This window comes from Cinclus cinclus, chromosome 18 (genome assembly GCF_963662255.1).
Source record: "Cinclus cinclus chromosome 18, bCinCin1.1, whole genome shotgun sequence".
NCBI lineage: Eukaryota > Metazoa > Chordata > Aves > Passeriformes > Cinclidae > Cinclus > Cinclus cinclus.
This window is the reverse complement of record NC_085063.1, coordinates 8057476-8076681: the sequence shown is the minus strand read 5'-3', so window position 1 is coordinate 8076681 and position 19206 is coordinate 8057476. Positions and strand designations below refer to the sequence as shown.

Below are 19206 nucleotides of genomic sequence, written 5' to 3'. Positions count from 1 at the left end.
GAACGCGGGGCCGACGGGGCGAGCGCGGCGCAGGTACCGGGCCGGGGCCGCGCTGGGGCCGCAGGGCGGGAGCGGGGAGAGCCCCGGGCTCGGGGAGCTGCCCGGCGGGGCGCCGCCGTCGTGAGGGCGCTGGCGCGAGGCCTGCAGGGCCGGGCCGCGCCCCTCGGCGGGGGGAGGTGCGGCGGGGACCGAGGGTGGTGGGGCGGCGGGACCGGCGGGGGATGGTGAGGTGTAGCACCGGGGGGAGCGCGGGGCGCGCCCCGCCCTTAGCGCGGGTGGCCCTGCCCGGCGGCAGCTGTACCGGCGGCTCCGCTTTGTGCCGGCGGGGCTGGGCGGGGACCGGCCCCTCGGTATCGATCCCCGGGGAGATACCGTGGCCGGCCAGGAAGTGCTTCAGCCGTGCCCGGTGTCGCGGGGGAGAGGGATGAGTAACTTGCCGCAGCCTTGATTCCTTTCATCGGTTCCCACGTGAGCACCTCGGTGCTGATTTTTCGTCCAAAATCCCGGAGCCGAGCCCTTTGCAGTGGTGGTGCGGGAGGGTCCTCCCAGCTGTTGGCAGCCCGCAGTTGTGTCGCGATTCACTCGCTCTTGGGTCGGGAAGGCTCAAAAGGAAGCGCCTCCATCGCAGCCCGGCATCTGTGGCACTCACACCTCGTTCTGTCTTTCAGAAAATGGCAGTGAATGTGTATTCTACTTCAGTGACCAGCGATAACTTGAGCCGACATGACATGCTGGCGTGGATCAATGAGTCTCTGCAGCTGACGCTGACCAAGATTGAACAGCTGTGCTCAGGTAAGGGGGTTCACCCTGAGGGCATTTCCACATGGGTTGCACACCCTGGTTCTGTAGAGCTGCAGCTGCACCCTGTGTGCTGCCCTGCTGTAGTTGTGCTTCTGGCTTAGTTCCTGGTGTGAACAGATTCGTGGTCGGTGTTATGATCCAGTTATGGTCAGAGTGTTATTGAAGTGGTTGTTAATAATGTTTGTGTAATGAAAAGGCACGTTTTCATGACTCACTACAGCACAAGTGCTATAAGGAATGGGTGTTAATGTGAAAAGAGACTCTGAGGAAGAGGGTGTTTTCCCATGAGGAATTAAGCCTTTAGTTTGGATGGATAGAGTAAGTCTTACAAGTGTAACTAGCAAAAACAATTGTGATTTGTTCTGGAAGAGCACTGGAGTGTGAGGATGACAGAGCAGTGACTTGTGGGGTCATCTGCATGACTTTACTACTCGTCGTGCTCCTGGAGCACGTCAAGTCTGTCAACCCATCTTACCTCATATATAGAGTTGTAAGTAAGAAAGGGGAAGTGTCTGTGGTACAGAAATGGAGTAAAGTGTCATCTTAGGGAGGAGCGTATGGGAGGAGGAGGAGGCTTGTAAAAACGAATAACAGGTAACAGTCTGTGGAATAAAAGCTGGAAAAAAACCCAAGGCTAGGAATGCAGCCTTGGGTACAAGATAATTTGGATAACTGCAACAGGCACTCAGTGAAAAGTGGAAGTGTGGCTCATGCAGTGACTTTAAGATAAGGTGTTGCCCATGGAAGGAGAGATGTGGAAACTGGAGGTGGAATAAAAGGAGGAATTAATTAAAAGTGAGTTTTTGGACTGTCAGTACAGGGCTGTGGCTGAGTCCATGGAAGAAACAATCCCAGTGATTACAGAGAAGCAAGGGACTCATGACAGGCATTTGGCAGGTATTTGTAGTGGCTTTTGTCTAGTGAGATGATGTAAGAACTGTAAGGGTGAGGGAACTAAAGATCTAGGATCACAGGCGGAAGGGAAGTGATAAGCACTGTCTGCTTTCAGATAGGCAGGTTGAACCCTGTTGTGTGCAGGGTTGATTTGCACGGGGTTGGTGTGAGCCTTTAATGCTATGAGAACTCTATGTTGAAGTGAGGATAATTGCTATTGCCTCTGCAGAATTCCAGCTCACCTGTTTTTGGGAAAAGATTGAGAGCTGTTGATGTGCTATGTCCTGAGTTCCTTTTCAGCTTCTGCAAAAATGCTTTGTGCCTTGGTAGGGATGAAGTGGATTTTGCTGTCATAGTCCTGTGGAAGCTGGAGTTCCCAAGCTTGTTTTGCTGTCTTTGGCAAGGGGAGCAGTGACAGCAGCAGCTGGAGGTTGCATAAATGCACAAAAACTGCCCTTTGACTTATGCTGTGATCCCTCTCTTTTTATCACACTTACCGCTCCGACTGCCAATAGTAAGCAAACCCCTGGTTTCTGGCAACTCCTCTGTGTTTGAGTTGGGGTTGGAGTTCTGCAGCAGGTGAACTGAGACACAGTGGAGGGCAAACAGCAAGAGCTGGTTTGTTGTTTTTAATTTGCACCAGTGGATGACATCAGTCTTCTAGTGGCAGGTGAGAGTGAGAGTGTCTGCAAAGTATCTTGATAAGAGAATGAACAGTTAGAGGACATGGTAGAGATGAACAGAGTAGTTGAGGGCAATGCTCTTCTGTATTCCTTCTTGGCCTACAATAACTCCCAAGAGCTTGTTGTGTAGCTATTGGATGATTTAGGTTAAGGTTCCTATTGTTCCTTAATTCATTTGTGCTGGTGAATGGTGCTTTGAATGCTGTGCTTGTGCTTTTAATGGTTGTGTATCACTGCAGGGTGAGGATCTAGTTTAAAACCACTTTTTAATTTTTTTTAACTGTGTGTATATATTCTACAGATATGGAGGTGGTAGTCTACTCTTTGTGGTGAACTGAATCTCTCTTTTCCTCTTGCTACAGCAATGCTGAATTGGAGGATATGAAGGATTTAAATTAATAGGAAGAAACACTTGTCTTATTTTGGTTCTTTGATTAAGGCACGTTTTAAATATAATTCAGCTTAATTGGCCTCTTATCTTGGTGAGCACCTTGCATTGTGTATAGGTTCTGTTTGTAGAAGGTAAATGTATTATGATTTCAATAATGGCTAAATACAATTTTTAGAATAATGCTTTTTCTGATTTAGTTCTGTTAGTATTGTTAAGAGAAGGTTATATGCCTGTTAGACACATGTAACATCTCAGATCTGTACTGATAGCCATGAAGAAAGGGAAGTCAAGTTATTAGATTATTTTTTCCCCTTGGAGTTATGGAGGCAGGTTTGTTCTTATTAGTAAGAGTTCAAGTCATGAGCCAAAAGGTTTGGTTCTCCAGATCCTTTAAGCTTATTTATGTCCATGCTGCACTGAAAAGGAGACTGGAGGTTCCTGTTTTCTTGACTTTGTTGCCTTTCAAGGGCTTGTGTGACTGAGCAGTGAGTCAGGTCAGTTTGCTGACCTGACTGGAAAGAAACTCACGGAGGTTAGTGAGTTGAGCTGACTTAATTCATCCCAGGATTTGTGTTCTTTTCCTCTTGGCAGGTGCTGCATACTGTCAGTTCATGGACATGCTCTTCCCAGGTTCTGTAGCACTCAAGAAAGTGAAATTTCAAGCAAAATTGGAACATGAGTACATTCAAAACTTCAAGGTTCTACAAGCAGGTTTTAAACGAATGGGTGTTGACAAAGTAAGCTGGGCTATAACTGACTCTCTGACTTTTAATGTTAATATACATGGGATGAACTTTCAGATTTAAAACTGAATAAATCTGGGAACAGGGTTTGATTTTGGTTTGTAAATCTCAAAACTTTTTGTTTTGCTTTACCTTGGCATTCTCAGATCAATTAGGATACATTTTGCTTTACTCCAGCCAAGGTCAGGTTTCCAGTTCTTAATGATGAGATGAATGTTACCCTTCTAATTCTGTGCAACTTCTGTGGCACAAAATAATACTGAAATTTCTATGAGAGAAGGTTTGCTCGAGCTTCCTCTTTGGACCATTTTTGTAGGAGGTATGTTCCCATAACCTACTGCTATGATAGTCTTAAGGATTCTGAATTCCTCTTTACAAGTGTATAGAATTACCCAGTTGTTAAAGTTGGAAAATCTTTCTGAGACCATCAAATCCAGTTGTTCCCCCAGCACTGCCAAGCTTATCACTAAACTGTGTCCCCAAGTGCCACATTTACGTGGCTTTTAAATGCCTGTAATTTTTAGTTAGGGAAAAATGAAATTGCAAACTTGTTCAAATAGAATGACAGTTTTGACCAGCCTGGCTTCCAAATGCCTTATGAAAAAAATTTTCCCTACAAATGAAACTTCACTATTTGCTGCATTTTTTTAATAGTCTTTAGTTATACACTCGTCCCAGAGAAGCTGGAGTCTGCTATAACAGTGATATTTAGCTCTTGTAGCATTTCTGGAGTTGGTCATCAGTTCACATTCAACAGAGCCAGCTTCATGTGGACAGGAAGAAGTTTTGTCTGTTACCTTGGTCTAGCAGAAACTTTGCTGCAGAATTATTTGAAATTACTTGGATTTTCAAAAGCAAAGCATGATTGGTTTTTCATTCCAATAATTACAAAAATCCTGTTATTTGACACAGTTGTGATCAAGGGGGATTTTCCCTAGACTGGACAAGAATTAAATTTGATCATCTTTTGTGTGCATTAACTGTACAAAAACTCAGGGAGGTTCTTTACCCTTAATATGAGTCTGACTAGTTTTGTTTTGTTTTGTTTTGTTTTTTTTTTTTCGTTTCCCCTCCCCCTCTTCAGATTATTCCTGTGGACAAACTAGTGAAAGGAAAATTTCAGGACAACTTTGAATTTGTTCAGTGGTTCAAAAAATTTTTTGATGCAAACTATGACGGGAAGGAGTATGATCCTGTTGCTGCTCGACAAGGCCAAGACACAATAGCACCAAACCTTGTTACTCCAGTTGTGAACAAAACCAGGAAATCTCTCGGTACTGGCAGTGCAGGTAGAAAAAATAGTTAAAAGATTTTATTGATCATTAAAATCTCTGGGGAAATGAAGACTGGGTTGCTATTTAAAATCAGTGCATGGGATTCCAGTATTTTGCATCTTGTTTCAGACATGCCAGGCTCAAAGGCTGCTGTAGTACCCAGGTGTCTGGAGGCTACAGAAAGAGCAATCTTCTATGAGAGAGAAAATGGCAAGGATTGGCCAAGTGTGCCAAAAAGAAGGGACTTGTTACATGGAGTTAAGGAAGGAAAATATCTTCAAACTCTTTAATGCCTGAGGATGTTTGGAGGGGGGATAGTACCTATTACAGGAAGGAGAATTTGTATTAATTGTTGAATTGATCTTGCAGCCCCACAGAGGCCCATTGTTGCACAGAGGACCCCAGCAGGTCCCAAAGCTGGGCCTGGGATGGGCAAAAAGGGTGGAGGAGACGATGAATCGGCGGGATTGATTGAGCAGGTGTGTACAGGACAGCTCTGTGACTGACCTCTGCTTGATAGTTATGTGCAGGTTTGTTTTTCCAGTACCATGAAATGTCTGGGTCAGGCAAATGGAAGAAAACCATCTGAATTAGCTCATTTAAAATCACTTAATTGGAACCCTTTGTTACAATGGTCTTGCTCTCCTGATGGAAGCAAAACCCCTCATTGTAGCACACGAGTGCCCAGACACTTTACCCCAGTGTGGGCTGTGTCACACATAGCAGGGTTTTTAAGTATTCCCACAGCTGTGTTGCAGCTCTCCCAGCATTCCAACGGAGCTATGAGCAGCTGCTCTTCGCTGAAATCCAGAGTGCAGCACAACTGAACCTGTGTCAGCAGGAGAGTTGTTGTGAAAGAATGTGTGAGCAGAAAGAACTGCAGGCAGTCAGTGCTTTACCTGTTTCATGGAATCAGCCTTTATTTTTTACAAGTGGATTTGTGTGTGTTGGACTGGATGTTAGTTGTGGCAGTGATATTAAAATTTGAGAAATAGCCCTTTTTTTCCTCTCACAGTCCCCCCTCCCCCTTATCTTGGTTCCTGCTGAAGTGCTTTGCATATCAACAGCCTTCTGAGAACTTTTGGGATGCCCCTTTTACATAGATACTACTGAATTCTGTCTCTGGTGGATATAATTATTATTGATGCCCCTTGGCAGATCAACGCATTGAAAATGACTGTTGAAGATCTGGAGAAGGAAAGAGACTTCTACTTTGGCAAATTGAGGAATATTGAATTGATCTGCCAGGAGAATGAAGGGGAGAATGATCCAGTGTTGCAGAGGATTGTGGAAATTCTTTATGCCACAGATGTAAGTAATCTGTTATAGAGTGGGTTGCACAGTTCTTCCTGCCCTTGTAATTGGAAGCTGTTTTGCTGTCCAGGGCTCCCTCTAGTTCTGCCTTTTTTTTTTTTTCCCTGTGAGGTTTATGGCCTAGCTTTTTCCTGTAATAAAGGATCAGATAACTTAATTGTAGTCAGACAGCAAACAAGGTAGACCTTTCATCAGTAGTATGTAACAAATAGATCAAAGATGAGGAAAATACTTCTGGTAATACATCTTGACATTAAACAGTGACTTAAGGGTGTCTTACCTAAAGTAAGAGGAAAAAAAAAGTACCTACAGAGTAGACAGGAACTGGTTTGACATCACATTTTCATTAAAGCACTTGTTTTCTTCCCCTTCAGGAAGGCTTTGTGATACCTGACGAAGGAGCACCGCAGGAGGAACAAGAAGAGTATTAACAGACCACATACTGTACCAGCAGAGCAGCAACATCAGAATTCTTTGCCCCAGATCATGTGCTTAACTGTAAAATACTCCACTTTATTCTTAGAGGACTCACTGGTTTCTTTTCATAAGCAAAAAGTACCTCTTCTAAAGTGCACTTTGCGGAAGTTTCACTTTTACAGTGGGTTTGAGTTAGGAGCTCTTTCTCACGCTGTAGCAGAGCAGTATTCACATCGAGGTGGTATATTTAGGGAGCAAGAGGCTGAATATTTGGAACTCGTTGCAGAATGGTTTGCTGGTAAAACACTGGTTTGTGGGAAGACTCTTTTTGTATCTAAGGTGGTGTGCGGTAGAGAAATTAAAAGACTGACTCACAGAAAGATTGAGTTAATGTGAAATTGCAGAACAGAAATTATAATAAATGCCTTAAGAGTATTTAAAATATGCTTCCATATGCCAAATTGAAGTAATGTGATGGGAGATTTTATGTGCTTCATATTGGGGTAGACGTTTGTTTAACTCCATTCACTGCTGTCCGAGAGCCCTTGCGTGGCAGTCTCACTGTGTCAGCAAGTGCTCAAAAGGGGCTATTAAAACAAAACTCCATTCCTATGTAAAGCTGCTTACTAAGTGATTAGTTCTCGATGAAATGGGCCTTAACGTTGCCTGTCACAAGATTAGAGGGAGTATGAACAGCTGAGACACATAAATTACCTTGAAGAGTGCTGAAGCCTTTTTCTGTGGCATTGTGGCTTTGCCAAACGTACTGTGTTTTCTGTAAGAAAGTCAAAACAAAGCAAAGGGCACACAGTCTTACTGCCTAAAATGTACTTCAGAAGTAATTTTTCTTCCCTGGCTTTTGTTTTTATTTGTTCTGCTTATTTTCATTTCTGTTGGAATCCCTTCTGTTGTTCTCCCTTTCCCATCCCAAGGAATGCTGAACACACCCAGTAGTTGTAACAGGACTTGCACTGTGCAACTGGCTTTGAGTGAAAGTGAACTGAGCACAAGAGGATGATATTTTTCTGTCTGCCTTTTTTTTTTTTTTCCCCCCCCTTTGAACCAGGGCATATTAGTAATAACACTTGCCAGTTCAGTAGTATTCTGGGGTAAAAACTAAAAGATGCTGGCTAACAGAGCTAATCTTATTGCAGAAAATACAGTACCGAGACTAACTTAAATATTAATATTTAAAATACTTTCCTTAACTGTCCTTTTTTTGCTATCATGCCCCTCATTACTGTTGTGTTTGGCAAGATCCTGCAAGACTTTTGACCCCCCCCCCCCCTTCACTACTGAGATTGATCAGTCCTGTTGTGCTTGTATTCATTTGTTTCTGGTGGTAGCTTGTCCTAAAATGTGTGTAGGAGAGCATTTTATGGTAACTGTGTAGTGCATGAATCTTTGTGAAGTTCAGAGAAAAACCCAAATTCAGTGAATGCCAAAAATGCAAGTTTCTAGCCATTGTTTAAAATTGCAGTGGTGCTATTTCTCTTGTGGCCTTTTAGACTTTTGTTGCCCTAAAACTCCATTTTACTGAGAAACCATATTTGACTTGGATTTTTCTTGACAGGGTTTTTCTATTTTAAGCAGTTTCTAAATAAAGTTCTGTATTTCAAGAGTGTCATGTCTGCTGGAGTCTCTCATGCTTTCAGATACGATTAGGCAGAGCTGAAGCCCGTGGTAGTTTCATGGTGAAGCTTGCAGGACCTGGAATTTCAGCTTCCATTCCCCAGCCCAGGCATTGCTAACCTCAGTAGCAGTAGTCTTGGAACCTTGTTTGGAGGGTACTGGCACAAATGGTTGTTTTATTTTTTGGTTTTTTTTTTTCCTTTCTGTATATTCCCTCCCACAAGTCAATGGGATGTGAGTGTGGTGTTGATTTCCTCCTCCTCCTCTTGGTGTGGGAATGGGGATGTGTTACAGGAATGCTGTCACCTGACTTTACATCTATTTAAGGTGTTTTGAAACTGCTAAAACACTGGTTATGAGTTACAGACAAACGAGATGTTTCTGTCACCAGACTCTGTGAGCAGACTGACTGTAAACTGAATTGATTTGTTTGACTTGTGTTTCTTAGATGAGCTTAAATGTTCCTGTCACAGCTGTGTGCACAGAGCAGCATCTGCTCAGGGGATGTATCTGACCTTGGAATGGGAAGTGATCCTTGCAGGGCTGCTCCTGTGCTGAGGAGTGCCCTGCCTGCCCCTGAGGGCTCTGTGAGTGCCTTCTTGTGGAGAACAGGCACTGCTGGCACTGCCTGCTGGCATGGCACAGCTGGGGCTGGACTGCAGAAATATGGATGTAGACCCAGGGTTTGACGCACATAAAATCTTCTTTCCCATTACTTCCTTGCTTTGAAGTCAGAAGCATATTTTTTTCGACTCTAAATATTCCATTATTTCAGCAACTCAAGGCAAAAGGTGGCAGCAGGATGTGGCTGAAGGTGACGATGTCTTTTGGGAGGTCAGAAGTTGTGCACTGGGACCTGGTTGCTTCAAGTCTCTTTCCAAGAGGATTGCATGTGTGGAACTGGGAAGCAGCAGTCATCAGATGGGTTGATTTTGGTCAAAGCAAGTAAATGTGCTTTCTTGCTAAGAGAAGGCTGAGTCAGAATTGCTGCTGGTGTGCCTTGGGAGGCCAATGGATGTGTGGACATACTGGATGTGCATTATAAAGTTGAATTGCAGTGGCAATCTGGTCAGCCACACACTGCTCAGATTTCAAGTTGCTTGTATCACTTTGCTACCAAGATGAGTCATAAATAGAATGGGGGCAAACTCAGGTAGCCAGCTTATGGCTCCATTATAACATCTTGGCATGATCTGGTTTTTAATGTCCTTTTTGGGAAGCAATTTATAATAGGCTCAACTCAAACCCATAGACTTAACATAGCTACTCTGTTACCCTGGTACAGTATATGCTGTTAAATGCTCGCTTGCTGGAATGATTCCCATAGCATCCAACCTTTTCTAGTATCTTAGTTCTATCAGTTATTTGAAAAACAAACAGAATGGAAGAAGCAAAAGTTTGTGTCTCCTTTCTGTACCAACATGTCTTACTTGCAGGTGGACTCGTGGATTTTTTTTAACTTTTATTATTCATTTTTTTAAAAAAATCCTGGTTTGCAATGACAATTCTTACTGTAACTGGTTAAAAGCCTTCAAATAAAGGCCAGAAACTTCCTTGTTGTCATATCATATAACGGTTTAATGTGGCTGCTTGAACACTCAGTCATCTCCTAGGCTGTCTGGTGGAATGTCCTTTTACAGGAACAGGTTCAGGAGTGGGAGTTGAGGGCATCCTGTCAAGGATAAGGCTGGAATCTGCTGCTCACAAGGGAAAGGTATGTTTTGCAAGATGGGGTGAAAACTCAAAGGGCTTCATAGATTTCAGGCCAGTCTGATGGTGCACACCCTGTGCCTCTAATCCAGTAGTAGTACAAGAAAAGGGATAATAATATGAGCTGTTATTGCAGATTACTGGCAGAGGAGAGGGAATTTGTGTCCGGACAGCTGAGCAATTACTGCTTTTCTAATGTGGAGAAAATGAGGTGAGATGGAACCACTGCCGATTCATAATAACCACTTCTGCTTAATTATAGTGTGAAATGGCAGCGGGTGGAGGGAGTGCAGCACTGCTCTGGTGATATGCTTAACACAGGGAGCAAATCCAAAGCATGGTCTGCAGGAAGGAGACCTGAGCGACCTCGTTTGGGGTGAGATGTGTCTGGGTCTGTTGGTTCCTCACAGAAATTCCATTTGGGGACTTAATGGGCATGGAGTCATTGGAAGGAGGGATGTTCAGTGTGTGTGACCAGAGAACGTGGTGGGTGTGCATGGAGTAGGAATTCGAGAATGTTGCGGTGGTAACAGAAAAGGATAAATGCACAAGAATAAAATCGTGCCATAGAGTGGTACAGGGAAAACTGCAAAGGTGTGTGGTGTGGGAAGACAGCCCTAGGGAAAGGAAGGAAGAATGCAGTGTTTAGTGGCTAGAGGGGAGGGATGGGTGCACAAGCACTGGGCAGGACAGAGGGGTCTGGCTGTGCTGCAGGAAGGGAGCTGGGTTTGATATGGGCAAAGTCCAGCCAAAGAAAGGCAAAACAAATGGGGTTTCACTTTTGAGCAATACCTCTTAAGCTGAAGAATCAGGCTCTCTGGAATAAAAGGGTCTTTTTGAGGCCATGCAGATGTAAATTGTCAGTAAGACAATCTTTATCTTCCACTTAATCTTTTCCTTTCTTTTTAATAGGGAAGGAACAAAGTTAAACTAAACTGAAACTTCTAAGACCATAAAGGAAGTATTCAGAAGGCAACCCCAGCTTTGAGGAGGCAAAAGCCCCTCCCTCTAAAAATGATTCTTTTTCAACACAGCTGGCTGGCTTTGTGAACTGTGGCCTTTAGATAAAATATATTTAACTTTGATATATATTTTTATAGGTATAAATATTTATTTAAACTATACATAAATATTGAAACAGTATGACAACATACAATAATATTACATATTAACTATAGCTATGTTATAGAAATTTATATTATTTACATATAAATATATATAGATGCATTTATATATAAAAAATTCTTTTGTCTGACCTGTCAGCACTGTAGGACACAGGAACTGGTGTAATTTTTGTTTTCACGTCCAACAGATGTTTTGCGGACATTTTCCTCTTAAAAATATTTCATGAAATGGTTGCCTGTCAATCTTCTCTGACTCTGATTTTGTCCCCAGGGTATGCATAAGGATGAATGGACATTCAGGAGGCATTAAATCTCAGGGGACAGCATGGATATAAATCTTAACATGTCCAAAGCTCTGCAGGTGGATATTTATGGAGTGATGAGCAGATGAGATTAAAATGAGGGATGATGGAGGTGGGTCTGCTTCCAAGACTTGAATATAAACCTGTGTTTAATCTTGGCTTTTCTCTCAAGGAAGGGCTTTCTGGGAGAGTGGGGAGGGAAGTGGCAGGAGAGGTCTGTGGCAGTGGCTGTCAGGATGAGGGGAAGCCCCACAGCAGAGGTGGAAGGTGGGGCAGCCACCCTGGAGCCTCTCCCTGTGAGCCAGGGATGCACAGGGAGGTGGGAGCAGATGGAATGTGCTGCTGAGAGGGTGAGAGGCACCACAGCAAGTGACAACCATCTCCCTCTGACACTGCTGCAGTGTGGGACACAAAGAGCTGATGGTAACTGGTCTTCCTCTGTTTCAGGTGAGGCTGATCTGTGTGAAGCATCTTCATGCTGGCAGGAGCTGTGAGGGGTTACCTGGGGTGCTAAAGCTTTGCAAGAAAAGGCCTTTCCTCAGAGAGAGTGTCAGAAAGAGTGACCTTGTAAAAATCACTGAATTGTTTGGGTAGAAAAAGCCCTTCAGAATTATTGAGTCCCATTGTTCCCAAGGCCACCACTAAACCCTGTCCCCAAGTGCTGCATCCACACAGCTTTTAAGCTTCTTTGAGGATGGGGACTCCACCACTGTCCTTGGCCACTTGTGTCAGTGCCTGGTCACCCTGTCAGGGAAGAAATTTCCCCCAATATCCAACCTCAAGCTCCCCTGGCACAATTAGAAGCCATTTCCAGCACATTTACTGTACCAGCCCTGTTCCTCCCTTTCTGCAGGATATAAGGATGAGATTCCCTGTGCTGTCAAACTCCACGTGATCCATTCAGGAATTGGACTGTTTTTTAGTCAAGGAAACTCTCAGACAGAGGTCAATGACTGCCTTTCACAGATACCTCTCATGCTCAACAAGAGGAAGATACTATTTCTGATCACTTACAGCAAACAACAAACTGCCTGGGAAACATCTCTGGAAATACTTGAGGAAATTAATTTCCTCTCCTCCTAATTTATGATATGCTTCTAATGAAAAATGTTCCTTTGCTTCCTTCTTCAAACATTCAAAATTTAAAGGCAATAGCATTCAGACTTGAGGCTTCCAGTAGTAAGGCAAGTTAACAGCTGCAACCTGTGATTCCCTTTTGACCAATTTAGGAAAGTTTTGATTAGTGAGTTGGTAATCACAATGCAAGTTTAATATGTCAGTTACATAGTGGTTTGTTCTATGTGCAAAATCACTGCAGATATTTGTGCAAACTGGAAAGCAGCATGTCCAAATAGCCAATTTAAAAATAACTGTTTGTCATACCTGTCTAGCCATGAACTGCACAATTCAGGCTTCTAATAAATGGTTTGGAAACTCTGGAAATGTGCCGCAGGGTTCTTTTGGGGTTCACTTTTGATACATCTATTACAGCCTGCCATGTTTATCATTTTTTTTTCTCAGTTATGAATTACCTGGTTAAGTCTAGGTCTGAATTTACAATGCTTGTTTCCACAGGTTTGAATAGGTTCTGCAGGCAGCGAAAGAAATTGTAGATAATATTAACAACAGAGACATTGATGACACTTTTGGAAGGCTGACATTGTCTGTGATGCTTCACAGTCTGGCTAATGACACTGTCCTCTGGGATGAAAGATGAAGCTGAAGGAGTAACAGTTGCAAAAGTAATTTCCTGATGTACTTAAAAAAAAAAAACAAAACGGAAAAAGTAAGAAAGCGAGCACCATTTCTAACTGGTGGTAGGCAGTGTTTATTTTCATGATCATCTTCCATAGTTCCTCCTGTCAGCACCACAGAACCTCAGTAATTAATTCTGCTCCCTTTGGTGCTGTGCGCATGATGTCACTGGACTATGTGCAGCCCAAATTCAGAAGCAGGGATCCCATGCTGGAAAGCCCTTCTGATTCTAGGGTATTTCTGAGGCCCAACCCTGCATTCAGAGCTGCTGGAACTTGTCTTCCACTTTATCTGGTTCTCTTGTGCTGCCAGGAAATGTGTCTGCTCCTCAAGCATTCATTTCTCCATCAGATAGAAAACATCAGCATCCTCCCTGATGGAATTGGCTTAATAAACCAGTTCCTCATTTAAGAATGTCTCTTAGAAAGTAATGGATTTGGTGATAAATGCCTCCTTCAAATGGGTTCTCTTTTAGGTTTAACCAGTCTGGTTAGGCAATTGTATATGAGACCATGAATGTAGAAGATTGTACTTGTTACAAAGGCAAATCAGGATATAAGTTATGATAGCTATTCTCCTTCATGGGGTCTGGATTTAGAGGTAAAATAGCCTATTCAGGAAGATTGAAAGAACTGAGGTTAATCCAACCTGGAGAGGGACTGCCCTGGGGCTGGAGGAGGAGACTAAAGTTGTAAGAGCCTCTTGCAAAAACGGTCTATGTCCATGGTGAAATGAACTCATGGAATTAAATTCCACATTGAGCACTTTTTTCCCCTTTCTAATACCAAAGTCAGGGCAGGACTAGAGCATGAATTTCTGAGGAAAATTGCAAAAGTTTGCGAGGCATAAAAGCAGAAGGATGAAGATTCTAGCTCTACCATAAGTAGGTGTTGGATTGCATCACCCCTCTGCTGTGAGATCCCTCCATTTCCATTCTTGATTCTGTGCTTCAAAAACCAAACATTTCTGATTCTTTAGGGATTACAAAAGTTTTCAGTGAGGTGAAATATGATGATATATCTCCTCTCCTACTTCATCCCACTCCCAGGTTCCTTGGCCTTCTACCTCTCTCTTTTTCATCAAGAGTGGAACCCTTGGAGGAGACTTCAGGGTTTGCACACCTGGCTGCTGAGATAGCAGGGACAAGGCAGTGTGTCACAAGGTGGGAGTGTGCATGGGATTGATGGTTGAATATGTCTGAGAGAAATACTTTTCATTTGTATTGCTGCCTTTTAGAAGCTGAGGTGGAGAACAAACACTTTTTCATTAATTTCATGCTCTGTTTAAACAGGATCATCTCATCCTTATGTAGATTCCTGCTGGCTGAGTGAAGCATTCTAGGCTAAGCACAAGGTCACAAGGTTGGATTTTGGAGTGGTGTAATTGGACCCCTTACTCCTCTTTCTCTCCTTTTTGGCATCAGTGAACTTCAAGCTAACATTGTTTGTGGAGTTTTTATTGAACTTTTAGTTTGTCTCTAAAGGTTACTGTGGCTGAAAAACATTTGACTTACAGCTCTTTTGGGACAGAGCTCATCCAAGAGCAGAGGCACGAAGAAACCTGTTTGTCACTTCAGGTGACAGTGAAGTCTGGAGAGGCAGATGGTGGCAGCCTTTGCCTGAATTCTGAAAACAACCTGTTTCTTCTCTGCAGCCTGGGGACATTAATCAGGGGCTATTAATCAATCAGCAAAAAATGTGGCTCTGAGCGATGTCAGTTTGCTGGGTGGAGCTATTGCCCAGAGAAGCTGTGGCTGCCCCATTCCTGGAAGTGCTCAAGGCCTTGGAGAAACTTGGTCTAGTGGAAGATGTCCCTGACCATGGCAGAGGGGTTGAAACTAGGGGAGAGTTAAGATTCATTCCAACCAGACAGTGTTTCTGTGATGTTTACAAAAATTTCTGCCTGTTCTGGGGCCATGCAGTGTCCTTTTCTTGGAAGTCAAAGGAATGTTGCCTTTGTCAGTTGATTTGTGATTTAGGGGTGTAACCAGCACATCCAGGACCCCGCATGCCGTGGAAATGGCTGTGGGTGCCTGAGGTTAAAAGTGTGCAAAGCCACCACGGTGTTACTGCTGTGTCACAGGATCTCCCTCTGCAGACCTGGCACCAAATTCTTTGATATCTGTGACAACAAATGTGTCAGGATCTCCTCCCTCGCGGGAGGGACAGCTGTGCCATGGCCTTGGATTACGGGTGGGATGCTGCTCCAAAGGGTTAAATGCCTCCTTTGCACCAAGACCTTGGGAGTCTGTGCCTCCCTTTGGGAAAGGGGTCCTGGGAGGTGCCCTGAGCATTCCCTGGTGTAAACCAATGCTGGCAGCTCCTGGGAACTCTGCAAATTTCTTACTCTTGGAGTATTTCAGGTCACCACTCATTTCTCATCTGTGCTTTGCAGGTTATAAGTTTATTTAATTTTTTTTCCACTATTTTCTGTGGAATGATATGTGGAGACAATTAAATATATCTAAAATATATTTATTTTATGCAGAAATGGTTTATAAACCATTTGTAACTTTCTTTTAGGCTTGCAGCTATGCATTTATCTCTAGCCAGGAGACAGTCTTTCACAGATTGTCTCCAAGAGCTCTGGACTTTGAAGGCCTCATGTAAGACAGTGTAGCAAAATGTTATTTGTTTGGCTGTGTCTCAAATGGGCTGTGAATCTGGTCTATAAAGTTGTCCTTGGATATGTTTATTGCTCAAAGATACTGGCATAATATAAATACAGATAGCAGTGGACCAGTGGCACTCCTACTGTTCTCCTTGCCCTGTAGCTTCCCATATCAAAATGGGAATTGTACTTGGCTGCTGATGCTCCTGCACCTTCTGCTCTCTGGAGAGCAGAGCCTTGGCCATGATCCTTCTGTGGCTCTACCCAGTCCTGGCACTGTCCCTGGAGGCTGTGTGTCCTCACACAACCTTTGCTCTCTGGGGTGTAGTGGGGAATCCTGGGGGAATGTTGCTGCTCTCATGGCCATTCTTCAGTGCCAGGGATGCACCTTCAGCTTCTGTCTGTCCCAAAACTCTGTCTGCACAGAAATACTGTAGCTCCTCTGTTCCCCTTTGGGTTTTTATTCTGTTTTATCCTTTCTGTTGTATCCTTTCTGCACCTTCAGTGGTCAGTCCCCTCCGTTCCCTCCCATTTTCTGCTTTCCCTCAGACTCACCTTGTACTGTTTATGTCCCACTGGGCTCTCCTGAGGAAGCAGAAGCAATGAGCTAAGCCAAATAGCCTCCCCTGCCATATCCTCCCCCAAGAGCAAGGCATTCACAGGCACTGAGGTTCCAACCACAGCTTCATTCTGAGACATCCTTCCTCTTTTGCAGGCGTTCCTTGGGAACTGGCACCACCAGATAAAGTTCATTCCTCAGCTCAGCCTTGTCTCCTGCTCAGCCACTGATAAGATCCGTGGTGCTTCCTTTGCTCCCATTAAAATCACACAGGCAGGCTCCTGCAGGACAGGTCTGTGCCTCAGATCTGGGATTTCTCCATTGCACAATGGAATCAGGCCATGCTGCTGGGATTTTAACTTCCTTCCAAGTCGAACATTCCAGTTCCCAACTTCCCCAGCATTTGAACTTCCCTTTTCCTTTTCCTCCCACCTCTTTCTCTTTCTGAAATTCATATTCCTTGATTGTGTCTCTATTTGTGCATCTCATTCCTTTTTCCTACCTTTTTCCTCTCTGTCTCTGCATTCTCCCATCCCCCTTCTGTGCTGTTTTCAGCCATCCACCAGCTCCCAAACGCTGATGAGATCCAGCAAGGAGCCAGCCCCATGGTTGCTGTTTAAGATGCTGGAAACTGCCCAAACAGCGTTCTGTATCTGGGCTGCCATAAAGTTGGGAGATATCTGACCTTTTTTGCATCTATAGCTGTATTGTTTATGCTGTTTTCCTTGCTGTTTCCTCCCTGTTTTCTTCCCCTCTTTAGGCTGTGCTCTGCTGTTCAACAACACAGGCTGAACAATGTGTGCCTGGGAATTGGGGCTCTCTGCAACAAGGGGTTCTCCTGTCCAAACAATTTTGCAATAACAAAAGATGTGAATATTAAATCACTGCTTCCAAGAGTCCAAAATCCTGATTGCTGGCACCTGGCTCCTAAATGGCTGGGTTTGATGCTGGTGGATAGGGTAGTGTTGAGTTTTCTGTGGCTCTCCTGATTTATCTATCTGTAAATCTTGTGTTAATCTTGCTAAAAAAAAAAAAATCCTTCGTGTGCATCTTCTCTGGCATCTGTATAGAGGGACTCAAGGGAAATGACATGGGCATGTGGAGGCTGCTTTGCATGTGGGATTGTTGCCTTTCTCTCTGAAAAAATAATTTTTCTGTGCTGCCAAACTTGTGTTTTTTTAAACCCAGAGCCCGTGGTGTGCAGGACTGAGCTCGATGTTGGTGTAACACTGCCACTGTCTAAACTTGGCTTCTTTTACTCTGCTAAGTGAATTTAATAATTTTTCTGCTTGTGGCTGTAGCAGAGGATGATTTCCACCAGGTGGTAATGTTGGGCTTTAGTTTGTGCTCTGACCAGCCTGGGGTTTGTGTAAGGCTTTCAGTGAAGGAGCTGGGAAATGGGATTATATGGTGGGATTAACCTGGGTCATCTCTGCGGAAATTTTTGGGTTTATTTGCTTATTTGCACATAAGCTTTGCATATGGGGGAATTTCAGCCCATGGGCAGCTTGTAAATTCTTGGCTACTCACAAATATTTAGAATTTGGCTGTTTAAATTGCTTCTTTGGGCTCCCTTTCTACTGCTAATGTGTACTCCTGAATCCTTTCAAACCACAGGTCGTTTTGGGATTTTTAGGAACCGAGCAAACTTGTGAGGGTGCTGCAGGGCCAGAGCTGCTCCTCAGCCACCCCCACTTTGTTCTCCATGGCAAGGGAATGGAGGGAAGGTCAAAAGAGGATCCTTTTAGAAATGCCTTTTCTGTTTGCAAAGCAGTTTTCTCTACTACAGGGAGGCACTAATTTCCAGGTATTTTGGTACATGGTTAAGGTGTGAGATTCTTGCCTGGGCCCCTTTTCAAAACCAAAATTTGATCTTGGTTTTTAATCAGCCGTCCCCGTGCTTCCTTCTCCATCTGTTCTTACAGCATTCACTTAATTTCTCACTGTTATTCTTGTTTTTAGCAGAAAGTGTGTTTCTTCCATTAGAGTGCCCAGTGCTGCTGATCTCGAGAGCACTGCTGGAGGTCTGAGCATCCTGCTCAGGGGGCTGTCCAGGACCTGTAAACCGAGAAATCCCCCATCCCTCCTGGCAGAACAGCCTGTTTTTTCCTGGTCATTCCCATTCCCTGCAGGTCATAGTGAGCAGCTGCTCCAGGAGGCTGACAGGTCTCTGCAAGCACCATCACTTACTCTGACAGGCTGTTATTTTTCTATTAGGACTCTCTGATTTTAGGTTGTAAATCACTGACTTGCCACAGCCCAGGCCTGGCTGCTGTCCTGTCCAAGGGATTGTATAAAGGGAAGCTGCATTTGACTTCTGCTTCCCAGTTTTTCCTGCTTGCAGGAAGAGCACATGGTGCATCCTTCTCCTGAGCAATCCTTTCCAAATCCTGTTTCTCTGCTGCCTTTTCTGTATGAATTATGGGATCATGCATCTTTGTCTTTCCTTCTCCTTGCAATTTTTAACAGCTCCCAAAATTTTACTGCCTCCCACTGCAAAAGGAGATTTCCTTTTCCTCCCATGTTCCTCAGAAAAAAGCACCAGCTCTGTGCCACGTTTCTCTGGTTTTCCTTCTCGAGGCAGAGTGAAGGATTTGCACAGCACTTGTGTGTAGCACTGGCTTTGCATGGCAGGAAGGCCAGGAATGGTCCTTGCTCTTCTGAATTTTTTTTTTTTTTTAATCTGGTAGTGGATCTAATTGATTGAGCTTCACTGTCTAAATCTGTTTAGGTCAGGAATTTGTGACCACTGCAGAGGTTCAAAATTGGGATACTTTTATAAATTTCTCTGCTCTGTTCCTTTCTTTGCCTTGCCTTTTTTTTTTTCTTTTATCTAACCTCTCCTCTTTAATATGCTCTGATTTTCTATAACTTTCCCTTTTGTGCCCTCTTTATTTGCCTTGGAATTCCTCTTCTCCATGCAGCCTGTCAGACACAGGGACCTGTCCCACTCAGGCTTGGCTGAGGATCTGCTCTGTGGCTCATGTCCTGCTGTCA

At 43.9% G+C, this 19206-nt stretch overlaps 1 protein-coding gene across 3 annotated transcripts; it reads left to right on the top strand.

Annotated features, from left to right (window-relative positions):
- On the top strand, positions 1–8141 carry MAPRE1 (microtubule associated protein RP/EB family member 1). 3 transcript variants are annotated; one of them, XM_062505294.1, is made up of 7 exons: positions 1–33; positions 669–792; positions 3361–3506; positions 4597–4786; positions 5156–5265; positions 5945–6097; positions 6475–8141. In XM_062505294.1, the coding sequence occupies exons 2-7, from the start codon at positions 672–674 to the stop codon at positions 6529–6531; spliced, it is 777 nt and encodes a 258-aa protein (XP_062361278.1). In that variant the 5' UTR covers positions 1–33; positions 669–671; the 3' UTR covers positions 6532–8141. The 3 variants fall into 3 exon arrangements, with proteins under 3 accessions (XP_062361278.1, XP_062361276.1, XP_062361277.1); XM_062505292.1 differs by having other exon boundaries at positions 4597–4801; XM_062505293.1 differs by lacking the exon at positions 1–33 and adding an exon at positions 437–468 and having other exon boundaries at positions 4597–4801.
- Positions 8142–19206: the final 11065 nt, after the last annotated feature.

What these genes read in the sequence shown, in the direction of transcription:
- MAPRE1 (XM_062505292.1), top strand. Translation starts at nt 672, where the DNA reads ATGGCAGTGAATGTGTATTCTACTTCAGTGACCAGCGATAACTTGAGC. An exon ending in GATTGAACAGCTGTGCTCAG is followed by an intron (nt 793 to 3,360) that starts GTAAGGGGGTTC and finishes TCCTCTTGGCAG; the next exon opens with GTGCTGCATACTGTCAGTTC. An exon ending in AAATTCTTTATGCCACAGAT is followed by an intron (nt 6,098 to 6,474) that starts GTAAGTAATCTG and finishes CTTCCCCTTCAG; the next exon opens with GAAGGCTTTGTGATACCTGA.